The 15,994-nt window shown below is 41.4% G+C and overlaps 1 protein-coding gene across 13 annotated transcripts in view; it reads left to right on the forward strand.

Moving 5' to 3' along the window:
• FAT3 (FAT atypical cadherin 3) overlaps positions 1–15,994 on the forward strand; it is a 396,171-nt gene that overhangs the window by 363,292 nt on the left and 16,885 nt on the right. For all 13 annotated transcript variants that reach the window (XM_021544996.3, XM_085574877.1, XM_085574896.1 and 10 more), the window contains 2 exons: positions 5,137–5,605; positions 14,719–14,872. In XM_021544996.3, the coding sequence (XP_021400671.3) occupies positions 5,137–5,605; positions 14,719–14,872 (623 nt within the window). The remainder of the gene's footprint in view (positions 1–5,136; positions 5,606–14,718; positions 14,873–15,994) is intronic.

Consider the following 15,994-nt stretch of genomic DNA (forward strand, 5'->3'; position numbering starts at 1 on the left):
TTTGAGCACTCTGGCATCACTCCAGCAAAGCACTTAATCACTTGCTTAACTTCTTGTATTTTTGAAACCAATTGGAACTATTCACATACCTTAATTTTAAGCATCCACTTAAGTATCTGCTGGATTAGCACCAGAGGGCCCAGCACCATAACTGAGCTTCAAATAAAGGCAGAGGTGGAAGAAATTTAAACCTACAAGGTATGAGCCCGTGGGAAGACAGGCAGAAACACCTGTGCTGTTGGGCACAGCATGTCATTGATTGTTTTCAACCAAGTCTCTGCCATTGCAGTCTGTTTAAACATTAATGCTGCAATATGCTTTTTGGTGCTTCAATGGCCAGCTTAATTTTGGAAGCTCATACATTTGTGATAACTCCAGGGATGGAAATATTTCATAATCTTAGGACAGTGTCCTTCCTGGATGAATAATCAATTCCATAGAGCAAACTGCTTGTCTACTACTTTGCTGAAAGCCTACCGGCTACACTGTATTGATATAATAAAACAAGGGTGTTATTTATTCAGCTGTTTCAAATAAAACAACTCATCCATTGATTTTGAGAGGTTGGCCCCTTTTTTTTTGGTTGCTGTTGTTGCATGCTCTTGCTTTTAAAACAATTGGAGCAAAATTAGATGCAGGTCAATGTTGGCTTTTTTTCCTTTGGAAAGATTTCATGTCCACCCTTTCCTTTTTACCTATGTAGCAGCTAATTCAGAAACATAAGATTTAACCATTTAAAGCATTACAAGGCCAGTGCAGAAGAAAATTCAATTTTTTTACCCCAAGGAATATAATGGTGATTCATCTTGTTTTGTGAAATTTTAAGGATTAAAAATAGGTAAAGAAATATAGCAGCTAAACAGTAAAAGGCAAGCATATGTTCTTCAGTCCAGGCAGTTAATGTGAAACTTTGCATGGTTTAGTTAAGTGTGTATTACACATTTTAATGCATTACTGCTGCATGGCTTATGCTGGATAGGACTGAAGTTTGGATATGATCCCAGTTGTGGCTGGAGTTGAAACAAGTAATGTTTTAATTAAATACACCATTTTACACAAACAAACCTGAAATGTAATTCAGCTAACGAAATATTTCCCCAGATAGATTAGGAGGCAGCATGCTGTATCCATGGTGTTTGACTGCAGATGGACTATGTGAGCTGGAGGTGGTCTCAGAAGAACCATTTGATCATTTTATTACCTATGTTGATACACAAATATGGATGTTGGCCAAACATCTTAGCCAGACTAATATTCTAATATAATTTACAGTATGTGTTTGGCTCCATTCTGCCCATTGAGTGAAATTGTTGAAATGTAACAGATTGCATCAGCTTTTGGAGTCTTCACTGTTCTTTTAACTTCTCTACAGGTGAGGAGTCTTGTGGCATATATGCTTAAGTGTATATTAACCTCCCTGTCATAGTTGTTACAACTGAAACTGTAACTAAACCCTGAGCCTAGAAAGCTCTGGGAAGTGGAAACTTAGTGGGAATTTTCTGCCCAGCTAGGATGAAGCAGTATCTCTCTGCTCTCATGGTACAGAGGGTCTCTGCTGGTGCCATGGGCTGTACCGGTGAGGGGTTGTAAAGTTTGCATATCTTTGCTGTGAGATGGAGTAACTCAGGCTTTCTGCAGTGTTGCACTACATAGATTAATAAAAAAACAACACCACACATTCGTTGCTGGACTGACAGTGATGCTACCAGCTCTCAACCAGACCAACCATGCCACTGAGGTTACTGTCTGGATAACTGCTGAGCCTGGACAAGACCCTGGGTATTCATTGGATGCCCATATTTTTTGCTTGAATGTCTCTCAGCTTGAAGTTCAGCTTTTTTTGGTACCGAGGTCCAGGCTATAATTAAAGGACTCTGAGGACTGAGCAGTGGCCCTGATATCTCAATGGCTACAAGGAATCGCAGACATTAATTGCCGAGTTATTACCAGGGATTACCAGGGATTCATTGCTGAGTGATGATTGAATTCTCTGTGCTTAGGAGTGGGGACAGCAATTTTACCTCTTAGGTGGAAAAACCTTCTCCTCCCTGCCTGGCCAGTCCAGCTGCTAAGTAGTCAAGAGTGGAGCCCTTTGCAGCATCTGCTCCTTGCCAGCTCTTCCTGTTCTCCCTACTCTTTCTCAAGGTCCAGCAGGGGACCAATACTTCCTCCCAGCCTCCCTACAGCAGAGCCTGTGACCATCTGATTAATGAAAGTGCTTTTATGGTCCCATTGCTAGGGGTATCTGGGCACGTCACGGAGTCTTTAATGTATGTATCTGTAAAGCAGTGGTGTGAGGTAGGGAAATTACGTTACCCCTGTTTTACTGATGGAGACCTGAAACTAATGGCTTGCTTGAGACCTCAGAGGAAGAATGTTTCAGAGTGTGGATTCCCATACAGATCTGTCATGTCTTAGGCTAGTACTGTAAGCATCAGACCATCCTTTCCATCTTTCACCCTAGTTAGAGGTTACTCTTGTTTCTTCAATAACAGGAAGGAAACTTAACCCTTCAGACAATATATATTTACTGTGTATGTCAGATCATCTGCTGGTAAAAAGAAATAAAAGTGGATGAGAAAGATGTATAAAACATATTTTAATGGCAAATCTTTTAGATCATAGTTTCCCGTATACAAATGGTGTAATATTTATCCCAGGTGCTCAAATGTGGTGTTGTATTTATAAAGATAATTGGAAAAACATGTTCTGTGAGTAAGAGGAATAGAAATGCAGGCAGTAGGTCCTTCAGGGCATAAGTAGTCATAGGGGAGGTATATGTATATTATACATAATCAGTAGAAGAGTTTCCATAGGAAAAAACCTTTTGAGTAAGCAGCAAGGTATCTGCTTATCCAGTGATGGCTGTTTTTCAAAGTGTAATATGTTGGCATGCATTTTTCTGTTTGATTTGTATTCCTGGTGAGACAGACCACACTTTCTGAGCAGCACCTTCAATGTTCATGGACTGTTTTGTTGCACAGGGAGGAAAGAAACTATTGCTCCATCTCTGGAGAGAAAAAATTCTCTGCTTATCAGGGCATCTTGTTTACCAAGATTCCTCCCGAGAATATGCTTTAACAGACCCAATTTCAATCTACAGAAACTGTTTACAGCTGAGTTTTGAGTCCTTTAAGAAAACGTTTTTTAATGAAAAATGATCCGGACTCATTATTCTATGCATCCATTAGTCTTATTTGATTGAGCTGTAGGAGTATCAAGCAATCCCTTAAGCACGTATTACAGTCATAGATCTGATTTCTTCTCAGTTTCATTACATCCTACAGATCAGAGATTGCAAAACAGCCAGTTCTTCATATCAGGGGCTAATTCTAGCACCTTCCCTTGGCTCCTTCTATGTGTATTCACTCCTCTACACCCCCTCATACTGTGCAGAGTAAGTGGGTAGCTGGCATCTGTAGGGAGCTTGCCCCATGCTTAGCACCTCTGTGTCCATGCTGCCAGGCAATCACTGAGCAGAGGACTGGTGTGGTTTATCCCCTGATTGTCCTGTGTGTTTTGGCTTGAGGTCCAGTTCAGAGTCAGCTAGTCAAGAAACCAAGGATTTGCAAAGGAGATGAGATCCAGAGATTTACAGATCTCAAGATTTTACCTTTAGCTTTTCCCTGGGTAGTTTTTTTTGTCAACCTCCAAGGACATAAAATGCTGATAATGGCATGACAGCATGGTCTGCTCCTGTAGATTAACACTTTCCTGTTTACCTTCAAGCCACACCAGGGAACCTGTCTGAGGAGAGTTTGAGCACTCAGTCACATGCCAAAGGATGTCTTCATCTAACATGACTGTTAATGCTAGAAATGGCTAAAAATTGTCAAAGGCAGATGGACACTGCAGCATTCTCACATCTGCATTTGCCATTCAAATTCAGCAAGCCACCAAAGCTCTGTGGGGTTCTTGCACTGACAGCTGTGGAAACTCTGCTCTCACTGGGGGGAGCAGTCAGTCTCTGTAACAGATACACCAGCGAGAGGACAATGTGAGCTGCCTGGAAGGATGAAAAATGACACAGCACCTGAACTTTTCAGGGGGATAAATAATGGGACAGAACTGTCTTGAAATGGGGTTTGCAGAAATAAATACTTCCTAGAGCATGACATGAAAGTAAAATACTTAGAAGAGCTTTCAGAGAACTTGAATCCAATTAATGTGTCATAAGAAATTATTTCCAACCTTGTCAGCCATTTTAAACTTAAATGCCATCTGTTCAAGAAATCTAAAATCTTTGGGTAAACTGCTAATCAGGAAAGCAGAACTTTATATCCATTCCCTCACTCTGCACTTTGCCTGTTCCAGCAGGGTAGCACAGATTTTCTCTTTATGAGGACTTGGGATGGGTGAGGGAGAGGAGGGAGAGTGAGAAATCCCCTACAAACTCTCTAAATCCATGAGTCCGGCATAAATATTAGGAAAGAAAGAAAAATAAGACCCATCTTATGTCATCTGTGAGGTATACACAGGGCAGATTTTGTTGCATCTTTGGGAAATAACTGACTTTTGGTCAATGAGTATCTTACAGTTTAATTAATGATGCTGAACTCGGGATGTTTAGGGGCAAATCTGCACCTTGTTGAGATGCTCCTTAAAGTTACAGAAGCAGAGGATGTCTGTATGAGCGGAGTACCTAACATAACCAGCTGAAAGTGTGGCCATTGACTTTGCCACAAGCCTTTCAAACACTTAGAGGTGATCCTGTGCCCTGACTATCCTTTTGATAACATCAGCCACTGGGAACGAAATCACAGCTCTTGGACTTGCTGAGAGAGACACAGCTGTTCAACAGCAGAACAAGGGTCCTCAAGTCCATATCCTGTTCAGTAAAACATTTATTATCCAGGTTTTCACCTGTGTCCTGCACCTGTATGATTTTCTGTATTTTTAGTTTTCCTGCAGTAATTGGCTTTGGGCAAATTCAAAGTAAGTTGATATTTTCCACCTTATATTTTTTTGCTCATCATTTGAGGCACAGTTTTTGGCTGTTTTGGTGTCATGTAGGAGAGCACCTTTAACATTGCAGAGACTGTCTAGAAGTTCTCTGTGCTTCCAGATTCCCCGTGAGAGCATATTATGAGACAGCTGAGCGCCTGAAGCAGTTTGATTTCTGTTTTCCTCCTGCAGATTGTCGATGGTAAACTCTGGTTCCAGTTGGATTGTGGAAGTGGCCCAGGAATCCTGGGAATTTCTGGAAGGGCCGTTAATGATGGAAGCTGGCACTCGGTCTTCCTGGAGCTGAACCGCAATTTCACGAGCTTGTCCCTGGACGACAGCTACGTGGAGCGCCGCAAAGCCCCGCTCTACTTCCAGACGCTCAGCACTGACAGCTCCGTCTACTTCGGCGCCCAGGTCCAAGTGGATAACGTCCGCAGCCTGACTGACAAGAGGACAACGCAGGTCCTGAGCGGCTTCCAGGGCTGCCTGGACTCGGTAGTGCTAAATAACAACGAGCTGCCGCTCCAGAACAAGCGCAGCAGCTTCGCAGAAGTGGTTGGCCTGACGGAATTGAAGCTGGGCTGCGTCCTGTATCCCGATGCCTGTGAGAGACATCCCTGCCAGAACGGCGGCACCTGTACTGCCGTGCCATCTGGTGGTAAATGCTTTCATTGCTTTATGGGCTTCCCCCTCCCCGTTTTCCTCTGTAATTTATTGCCAGAGAGGGTTTAATGCAGCAACATGCTTGAAAAATCTCATGAACTCTATAAAACTCTGATAGGTATTGCAAATTGGGTAAAAGCTGTTTGCTCTATAAATAACAGTGAAATGGCGCCCCTTCTTATTGCATTAGTGTTCCAGGCGGAAATTGATTTATTGGCTGTTAGTATAATCCTATTTCTATAGAAACCAATAGAATTACAATTACTGTAATGTTCAGCTGGATTTTTCAGAATCCATTTACAGCATCCTTACAGCATTGAAGGCTGTACACAAAGATGGTGATTTGAAATGTCCATCAGAGATGTAACAGCAGTGTTGCCTTACTCTGTTTCTGAAGCTGTCACAAATAATTACTGAGCTGTCCGCAAACACCTTCGTCCTTTTGGAAGTGGATAATTCCATTACATGTCTGCATGGAAAATAGCAAGTTGGGCTCATTATAAACCCCCCTGAACTGTATTTTGCAGCTTTCTCGGAGGCCTGAGTGCTCTAAGGTCCAAGTAATACTATCCAAATTTTATAGGGCATTGATTTAGACTGTGCTTGTGTTGGAGTTTCCTATCCAGCGGTTATGTGGTGGTTTGTGTCATTTGATACCAGTGACTTACTGCAGTGCACAACTTACCAGAACAGTCAGCATGTTAGCAGCAGAAAAGCAAATGGCACACATGTAGAACTGCCTCTTGGGCAGTTCTCTTTCTGCAGTGTAGGAGTTTCCCTTCCAATTCCCCGTACTGTATTAGCACGCAGCATTGAACACCTTTTCTGGCAGAATAAAACTTCCTCTGAAAAGGAGGTTGCTCAACAGAGAGGTTTTCTGCAAGTTCAGAGCTTTCCCTCCACTTACTGTCAGTGAGTTTTGGTCATAGTTCTCCAGGGAAGTTTCTGCCTAAACTCTTTATTTTATGGAGCATTTAACCACTATCCTAGGGCTTTCTGCTTTAATGTGTCCATGCAATTCTCTTGCACCCATAGTTATTATTTCTGGTTTTCATTAGTTTAAGCCTGACTCTCATATTTCCTGAGTCCCCTCCACCACACAGATTTTTTAAGCCTAAACTTCAGATTTGTTCAAGGTTGATATGTGGTGAGATCTAAGCAAAACTGTGATAAGTTTCTCAGTTGGGTAGCCCCACTCTTATAAAGTTAGTCCTGAAAATATGGTTTGTCCATGCTGGGCTGTCTCAGCTAGCATCCCCTCTGGATCTCTGGCTTTGATTCGGCCACTTCTTCTCCCATGCCATCACAAATGATGCATCAGGGATGCTATCAGCTTTGCTGTTGATGGAGAGAAATGGGAGGACAGTTCGGAGGAATGAAGGACAGCCCTGGCAATCCAGGATGTGTTGTGGGGTATGAGGAGAAATGTTGCTGCTTGTGTGTTTGTCCTTAAGCGTCTTTATTTACCAAGGGAAGGAGAGAAAATGAGGGCTGCACAACAAGGGCAAGAGAAAACAATTCTGAGACAGAAGGATGCTACAGCCACTGGAAGAATTGCTAAGTATGATTATTGAAATCCCTAGGAAATATGGCTGTAGTATGTACGGGAACATAAGTATGATGGCTTTGATTCAGAGTCCCTACTTAATAAATGAGATTAACCATTTGTCTCACATCCTAGGAAGCATGAGAACAGTTCCTTCTATTGATTTTATTTGAGTCTATTTACAGTATTGCTCAGCAATCTCATGATGAGTAAATTGAAACCTTTCTAACAACTCCTTACAGTAATTCTTTTTTTCCCAGCACCATGTGCATGCCAATTCAAACTGAGGGGAGACACAGCATAAGGGAGAAATAAGCAGCCCTGAAGCTTGGACCCTCTTAGTATTGGGATGGCAAATACCATTTTCAGGTCAACAAAATTTGCTGCTGGAAGGCAGTCACAGAACTGATTTAACTTGCCTGTATTCCTGCCTCGGCGAGGGGCATGTGCCCTGCAGGGATGTTTTGGCTGCCTGCCGTCAAAAAATCTGTTTGCTGTTTTTACTGTCTCAGCAGTGTGTGTAAATAAAGGATTGTTATAAAGCCATAATTCCAGTGCAATGGGCCCTGACTGTATGTTGGTGGTTCTACAGCCCAGCCCTTAAGGAGAAGGCATAGGCATTTTTGCTTCCACTAGGCAAAGCAGTTCTGTTCTTGGTGTCCTCCAAATGCTCAAAGGCCACATAATTAAATTCTAAGAGTCCAACAGCATTGCAAGTCTTAGTTGCAGAGCCACAAATTGCAATATGCTTTTAAGAACCATAAACCATTGCACTTGCTGACATAGATGTTAGTAGCTGACTTCAATTTAAAATAGAAAAAAGAAAAACTTCAATTTTTAAAGAATTTTCTTAATCATGAAAATGGCAGCTTTTTTCTTTTTTGATGAGGGGAAGAATGCAAAAATATACCATGCAAAAGTCCTTTTCCCAATCACAGGGCATTCAGTAGCATCAGGATCTCTTGACTAATATTTTCTATGATATTATCCTCCTTTTTCAGTTTTTGGAGAATAATGTTCCTTTTCCTAAACAGAGAGTATTTGGCATAAGATTTGTTTTAATAAATATACCCTCTAGTTCAAAATTTACAAAGCAGATTTCATATAATGTTAGCATCCTTGTAGTTATGGACAACCTACAAGGAAATTAGGAGAGAGAAAAAGAAAGCTGAGATTTATAGCTAACCTAAGAAGAAAACAGTCAAGCAAAGGTTACCCAACATTATAACATGAAAGAGTTGCTGGCTACATACCAGAAGTCAAAGAGGACGTGTCTGATTTGCATATGATTTGCATAAATTGCACATCTCTGATACAAACCTCTCTAACAGTATTCCTGTTATAGAGAATCTAAGATTCTGTATTCTATCTCTGTTCCTGAAATCTTCCTTTCAGTAGAAATGCCTACTGCCCTGTTCACCATAAATAAAGAGCTGCCTGAGTTGCCTTTCACTTCATCCTGTGATGATGGGAATAGGGTCATAGCACGGCCCTGTTTGGGGAAGTGCTGTTAGGAGTGTGTCCATGCCGCTGCTGTTAGGGCTTGGATGGATGCATTCCCAGCAGCCTCGCAGTGCCTGGAGCAGGGCAGGGCTGTGCCTAGGCTGCCCGGAGCTCAGGACTCACCACAGAGGTGCTGCCTCAAAGCAGGGCTGGCACAGGGCTAAGCTGACCACAGTGGCTCTTTCTGCCTGGCCTCTGCATATGGAACAGAGCAGAATGGGGATCTCTGCTTTCAAACTCTGGTTTCTGAGCCAGCAGAAAGCAACCATGCCATGGACCTCTGCTTGCTTTCAGGCAGCACTGTTGGCCAGGCGATGTCAGAGGTGCAAGAGGGGGGCTGCGTGTCCAGAGACCCCATGGGGAGATCCAATGCATGCTTAAATAGAGGTTGGCAGAGGGGAATGAGCACTCACTGGATCTGACAGCTCAAGAGACTCATAGCAGAAAGATACATACTCAGTCTTATGACAATTTTCTTGGGAGACAGTGGAAACCACAGCCCTGAAGTATAGGCCACATTCTTCCAGATTTTTCAGTCTCTATCCATAAGTATGGGTCAGTAAAGCTATTTTTAAAGAAAGTTAGCATTTTGAAACCTGATGAACAGCATGACTTTCAGAAACAGCTTGGGTCTTTGAACTGAAATTTCCCAAGAAAACTCAACCAAGTGTTTAAAGTGCGGTTAAGCTGTAAGCTGCTGAATATGAGGTCTTAAAATGGGAAATGTCACACAACCTTAATAATAGTGTGGCACTTCCAGGGCTGCCAATAGTAGATGTATGTTTATCTGCATGAGTAACAGTATGAGCAATCTGAGCAATAGAAAGCTTTACTGTAATCGCATGCAAAGAGTGCACCAAGGTTTTCAACCACAGAGAGCAACCTCATGCTCGTAAACCCTGCAATTATAAGTATAGTTACTTCCTTTTAATTTGATCAGTCCTATATACATCTGGCTTTGATTAAAGTAAATGGCTTATTTGAGTAGGCGATTTTATTTGAACATGAAGCATTTGAGTGGAAATATTTACTGAGTCAAGGACTGTGGGCAGAGTGTGGGGACATAAAGTCATTTTGCTTTCCCCACTCTTCACTTTTCTTCTATTCTTTTTTCTTTTTTTTTTCTATGAACAGAGCTAAAATCCAAAGGGAGGAGAAAGTGAAACATGGCACTTGGGTGGTGGGTTTAATACATGCTTTAAATGCTGTTGGCAGCATTATTTACAGCTGGTTTTGAGAATCAGAGAGTTCATAAAAAAGAAATAAGGGAAAAATCACAGAACTGACCTGGTCTTGCTAATGTTCTTGGTCTTGCTTTTTCACACACCCAGCATCCTGTGATGTGAGTATACCAAATGCACATCAATTATTTTTTAAAGCTTTTTTAGAAATTCTAGGGGCGCTTAATCTTTTTAATATCTAATGATTATAGGCATCTGTTCTTGAATTCACATGTAAAACCATGTACATGCCAATCTTTCCAGAAAGCACTGGTTCAGCAAAGACTGAGGCTTATTTTCATACCAACAAGTGGCAGCAGGCAATGATCTGTTGGAAGACAGATAAGTTAAACTGGAGTCTGTATGGCTGAAGAGCACTACTTGAAGGTGGCCTGGTTTGATATAGACCTACCAAAATGCAAATTCTGGGAGAGGTCCTCTTCACCTTCAGTAGTTCTCATCAGTTAACTTGGTGTGTAACACTGTGTGGTCAATGCCAAGAGCAGGGCTGTTTCTGGACATTGAGTTTGTCAGGTCTAGCTGCACAGCAGGGAGAGAAACTACACAGAGAGACAAATGGAAGAGCCAAAGCATGTTAACAGATAAAAGCCAGCCTGTCTTGCATGGGATAGATAGAAATAGGAACATACACATGTTCAAAAAAAAAAAAAAATTGGCAGCAGTTCGGAGCATCCTCTTTAATAAAGCCAAGTAAACCTTGGGATAGACAGACATTCAGATGCTCAGGCTGGGAATGCTACCAGCAGAGATGCTTGCTACATAATGACATCCCATCTGCTGATGGCACCGTGCCTGCCTTGTGCTGCTGCCTCCTTCTTAAGTGCCAAGCAAACACAGGTATAGGCAGGGAGCCTGTGTAGTGTCCTGTCTTACTGCATGGTGCTCTTCAGTAAAGTCTGGGGTGAAAAACACCTCTTCCTTTGGATAGGGCTATGCCAAGAGAGCAGTAAGAGCAGCTGTTTGAGTCGCAGCAAGAAGGTGAGATTTAACTATGTAGAGGTGACTCAGATTGATGAAGGAACATGAAAGAAGCCTTATAAAACAACCAATAAGCCCAAGACAATGTGTACACCTATGTCTACATCATGTTTCAGGTCATGAATGACGTTTGATGAGACTCTTCTGATCATCATCTCTCCCTGGGCTTCACTTCCCTCTGTGGAGAGGGAAGGTCCTGGAGGGCAGGACCAGGCTGAATTGGAAGATGCTAGTCCTAAAGCCATGAGCTGCATGCAGTGAGGGTCCTCAGCATCAGCTGTTGGTCCACAGACCCACTGCTGCTGCTCTGCAGGACTTGTTAATGTAGATACTGCCTAAAAAGGCTGTGTTGTTGTTCGTAGCTTGTTGTTGCTTTTAGATCAGCTGTTGGTACATGCTGCTGTGGCACATGCTGAGAATGTTGTGGTCCCACCCTAGAACCTTTCCAGAGGTTTTTTCCAGAGCTTTGTGTCTCTTTCCACTGATCCCCTCTGAAGAAATAGAGTGGTGACATCACAAAATTTGTCTTGGAGATTGCAGATCAACATTTCTATAAATTAAATATTCATTAATCTTGGAGGAAGCTCAGATGGACTGTATGATCTTAAATGCTGATGAATTTCCAAAACTTCAGTGTTTTCATTGTGAACAGGATCAAGCCCTACGTTATTTAAAAGAGAGTTTTCATCCCGTGCTGAGAGGACAGGACACTGAGCCTTTTCTCATCCTTGAATGTGAGAAGTTTGCTTGTTATTCTTGTTCTAAACCAGAGGGAAGAAATGAACGGTACATTAGCAGGATATTAAATTAAAAATGTAATAAAATTCCTTTATTGGACCCAAGATGCACTCACAGCCAGAGTGGTTTTCTTCACAATCTTGCCTTTGTCCACAGCCATGTGGCTAAAATATGCAGTAGCCAGCAAAATTACAGCCTCTGCTGGGAGGTTTGGAGAAGGATTGAAAGGTCTGGCAGGTCTTCTGGCTGAGTGCTTTATGCTGTCTACTGAGCCATCATATCAGTTCTTCTCTTCCCTACTCCACGAATTTTGACATATGCTTTGCTGTGTTAGAGACCTCCCGGGTGAATGCTCTGCAGCTCTGAGCACATGTGTCACAGAAAAATCCTGTGTCTTTTGCCAGTGGATTGGACTTGGCAGGTGTATGGTAGTGAATCCAATGGGAGGAAACACCAGTGATAAATATGGTAATTTAATACTGTCTTGTCTTAATGCCTTCTTGATTTCTAACTTTGATCCTTAGACTTAGAATCTATAGTGAATGCTGTAGTCTTCTAATATCTGACGTGTTCCACCATCATTAAATCAAATTGTGTGAAAAATATAGGCTTTCAGAAGCAGATTTTTATTTTGGTCCTGTTCATACACTGCTGACCATCTGACCCATCTGGTGCATTCAGTTTCATCTCTTCTTAGTATAAAATGCATAAATCCATGTTTCCTTTATAGTTGGTGGTAAAAATACATTTTTAATCAAATCAATAATTCCCAGGTTTTCTATCATGAACAAATGTAAACAGAATACATTACAGAACTTAGAACTTAGCTGGAACAAATACAAGACAAGAAAAGAAAGTGATTCAAAGGCTTTGTCTTACAAATGATTGACACCTGAGAACTTGGTTAAAAAGCAACAGAAATTTGGCTTTTAACATCACTTTAGATTTATGGAGGTTTATAAAATATCAGATAACAAATAGAATTACATATATTCTGCTGTTACATAAGGTGACAGAACTGGTTATGAATAAAGTGGTTTATATTTGAATTGAACATTCTCCTTTTGCTTAAACTCATTGAGACTGTAAAAACCATATAAAATATTAGTGTAAATTTTTGAACTATAGATGTCACTGTTCAGTCATAAAAAGGAAGCACTGAAACAGCGTTATTTATTCATGCTGTGAATTCTACCTACAGTCACAGGTTTGTAGTTCTTCAGACCCAGATCACTGTAGGTCCAAAAAGCTGTTCACATTGTCTGAGTGAGATATTTCTAAGACACAAAAAGAAATAAGCCCACCTTACTGATGCTGACTAAACATGCTTTCTGGGAAACCCAGAAGTTGAATAATTTATCTTCTTAACTCTGTAACCTTGGAAAGTGTGTCTGTCTCCCTTCTTGTAGCAGGAAAGTGAAACAGCATGATATTTGAGTATCTATTTCATTTATCTTCAATTAAATAGTATTGGACTCTTGACTGAGTATGCCAGCAAATCTGGTTCCAAGTTTATTCTCAAAAGCTTGTCCTCATGAAAGAATTCAATTAGAGTAGCTGAACAAGGCAAATTGAACTGTATAGGACATAAAAGATGTGGGATGGGAGTCTTGATGGAGAATTGTTTTTCTTATGCCTCCACTGGGTTTTTCCATACTGTTTCCATGAATTCTTTTCCTTGTAACTGTGCTGGAAATTCCTGCCATGTTTACAGAAAGAGTAACTTTTAAAATAAATATTTGGGGTTTTTTTCCAGATGTATAGATATAGAAAGTTTTTAAAAATATATTTAAAAGGCTCACCACTGAGAGATGATATTTCCACTACATCAGCTTGATTGCCAATAATTTTGACACTGAATTGAGTTGCACTCAACCATTTCAGCTCTAACTGCAGCTGTATTAATGGCAGGAAGGTTCCTTGTTTAGTTGCTTAATATGCTAGATTCCGTAGGTATGTGAACCCCATAACTGGAGCTTGAACCTTTCCTACACATCTGTTTAGGACATTTGGATTATATAAGAAACTTTTTAAAAGATCAGCCAAAGTTTTTTACAGATGTCCAGGAAAATTTTGCTGGTTCAATAGCTGTAACTGAGGAGTCTTCCCCTTCCAGGGACTGCCTTAGCCATCTCATGGCTTTCACAGCCCATGTGTTCCATGCTCTTTTCAATTGAAAAAGCAGTCAAACTTCCATATTCAGTTCACAACTTTAAGAGATGTGCTGCCTCACTGGATTTCTTTGTGACCTTAAACGAAGATTTTATTAATGGCACTGTGCTATATGAACTTGCAAGAAGAGAAAAAGAAAAAAGAGATTTGCCATTTGATATTTGGAGGGTGAACTGATGTGTTTAAAACTTTTTTTTTTTTTTTTTTTTTTTTTTGTAAATTTGATGTTGCCCCTGTGTTGGCAAAAATCATAGAAATGGGACTTCAGTCCCCAACAGAGTCCCCTCCCCACATGACTGTTGCTATGTCTGATGAATTGCAGTGAGTGATTAATCAGAATTTGATAGCACACACTGAACATAATCAGCTCTGATTAGGGCTGGTATTGCCCAGGTCAGCTGGTATTTTGAAGTTTATAGTTTCTGCCTTGATGATGCACTTTATAAAACTGGTGTTTTATTACTGTCACATCCCCCTTGTGTTGTCCTTTTAAAGGGCAGAGATGGAAAAGCTCTCAGCTGATGCATTTGTTCATCGGTGAAGCCCCAAAAGGAGAGTAGACTGCCTCTATCAGTAAACATTTTGAAAAAGTTGGGAAATACATCCTTGATCTAGAATATTTCTTGTTACCTTTCTTAAAAGGTGTTCACAAATTACATTTATTCTTACCTGAATCATGGCAATTAGGATGGTCTGGGGTGCAGCCTCTGGTTGTAGACATGAGCTCTGATTGTCTGGGTATCTCAGATAGACAGACTCTTCACTAGCATTAGTGTGGACCACATGGACCAACCAGAATGAGTATAAACATTCCCTTGCCCCCACAATACAATTTATTTTTCGGTGCAAAGCAGCCAAATGGGTCCTCTCACTTTTAGACATACTCGGGGTAGGAGTCTAATTTGCATCTCTCTGTCCCTCACCTCCCAGGGTACCACTGCAGTTGCCTCTCCCAGTTTACAGGAAGGAATTGTGAGTCAGAGATCACAGCCTGCTTCCCAAATCCTTGCCGGAATGGAGGCTCATGTGATCCCATCGGCAACGCTTTCATCTGCAACTGCAAAAATGGCCTGACAGGAGTAACGTAAGTGTCCCTCCCCAGGTGGGCAGTGGGAGCTTTTTGACTCAGTGATGGTGGGCTTTTTGATCAGGCATTTTGTACCAAAAGCTATGATTCACCTCACAAAAAACAACCCAAACCTTAGCCCTTATTCCAAGTCTGAGCTAATGACAGCTGAGAAATCCCTGACACTTGCATGCTCAGAAATGGCTTTTCTGAATTTACCCTCCTAAGCTGTTGATTCAGGATGTTACCTCAAGACAGTTTTCAACTAGGTGTTGCCAGCTTTTTGAACAATCTCATAAAACCTGTGGAAGCTTCTGGGTAATCTTTGTTTAGAAAATGGATCAATTATTTAGTCACCTTAGCCCTGACATAAAAGGCTAATTTATTGCAGTCATTTTTGTAAACCCCTTCCTTGATCATAAACTTGGTGTAGACACAGAAAATCCTAACCTGCCCATCAACATGCTTTTTTTCACTTATCTGGTTTGTCTCCTGTTTGTACTTTTTTCTCTGCATTTTACTATCTCTTGTTCTTTCCAATTCTTCTCTCTCTTAATGGTTCCTGTTCTTTTTTTTTCTCCCACCTCTAATATTTGTTTTATCTTCCAACCTAAACAATTTTACATAGTCAGTATATTCTCCTCTCCTCTCCTCTCCTCTCCTCTCCTCTCCTCTCCTCTCCTCTCCTCTCCTCTCCTCTCCTCTCCTCTCCTCTCCTCTCCTCTCCTCTCCTCTCCTCTCCTCTCCTCTCCTCTCCTCTCCTCTCCTCTCCTCTCCTCTCCTCTCCTCTCCTCTCCTCTCCTCTCCTCTCCTCTCCTCTCCTCTCCTCTCCTCTCCTCTCCTCTCCTCTCCTCTCCTCTCCTCTCCTCTCCTCTCCTCTCTCCTCCCCTCCCCTCCCCTCCCCTCCCCTCCCCTCCCCTCCTCTTCTCTTCCTCTTCAATAAATACTCTGATGTTTTTGCTAAATGTTTTCTTAACTGTCTTCTCCTTGAATCCCCCTCAAATACTTTGTATTGAAACCCATGGGATAGTCCAAAAACAATATGAAAAAGCAGATTCTCTATTACATTCAGTAAGCCTCATTAGGATCAAGGTGCCTTTTCCTATCAGTTGCATTATTTCCTTCTTGATATCTATCAGA

The sequence above is a fragment of the Lonchura striata genome, chromosome 1 (assembly GCF_050655825.1).
Source record: "Lonchura striata isolate lonStrDom1 chromosome 1, ASM5065582v1, whole genome shotgun sequence".
NCBI lineage: Eukaryota > Metazoa > Chordata > Aves > Passeriformes > Estrildidae > Lonchura > Lonchura striata.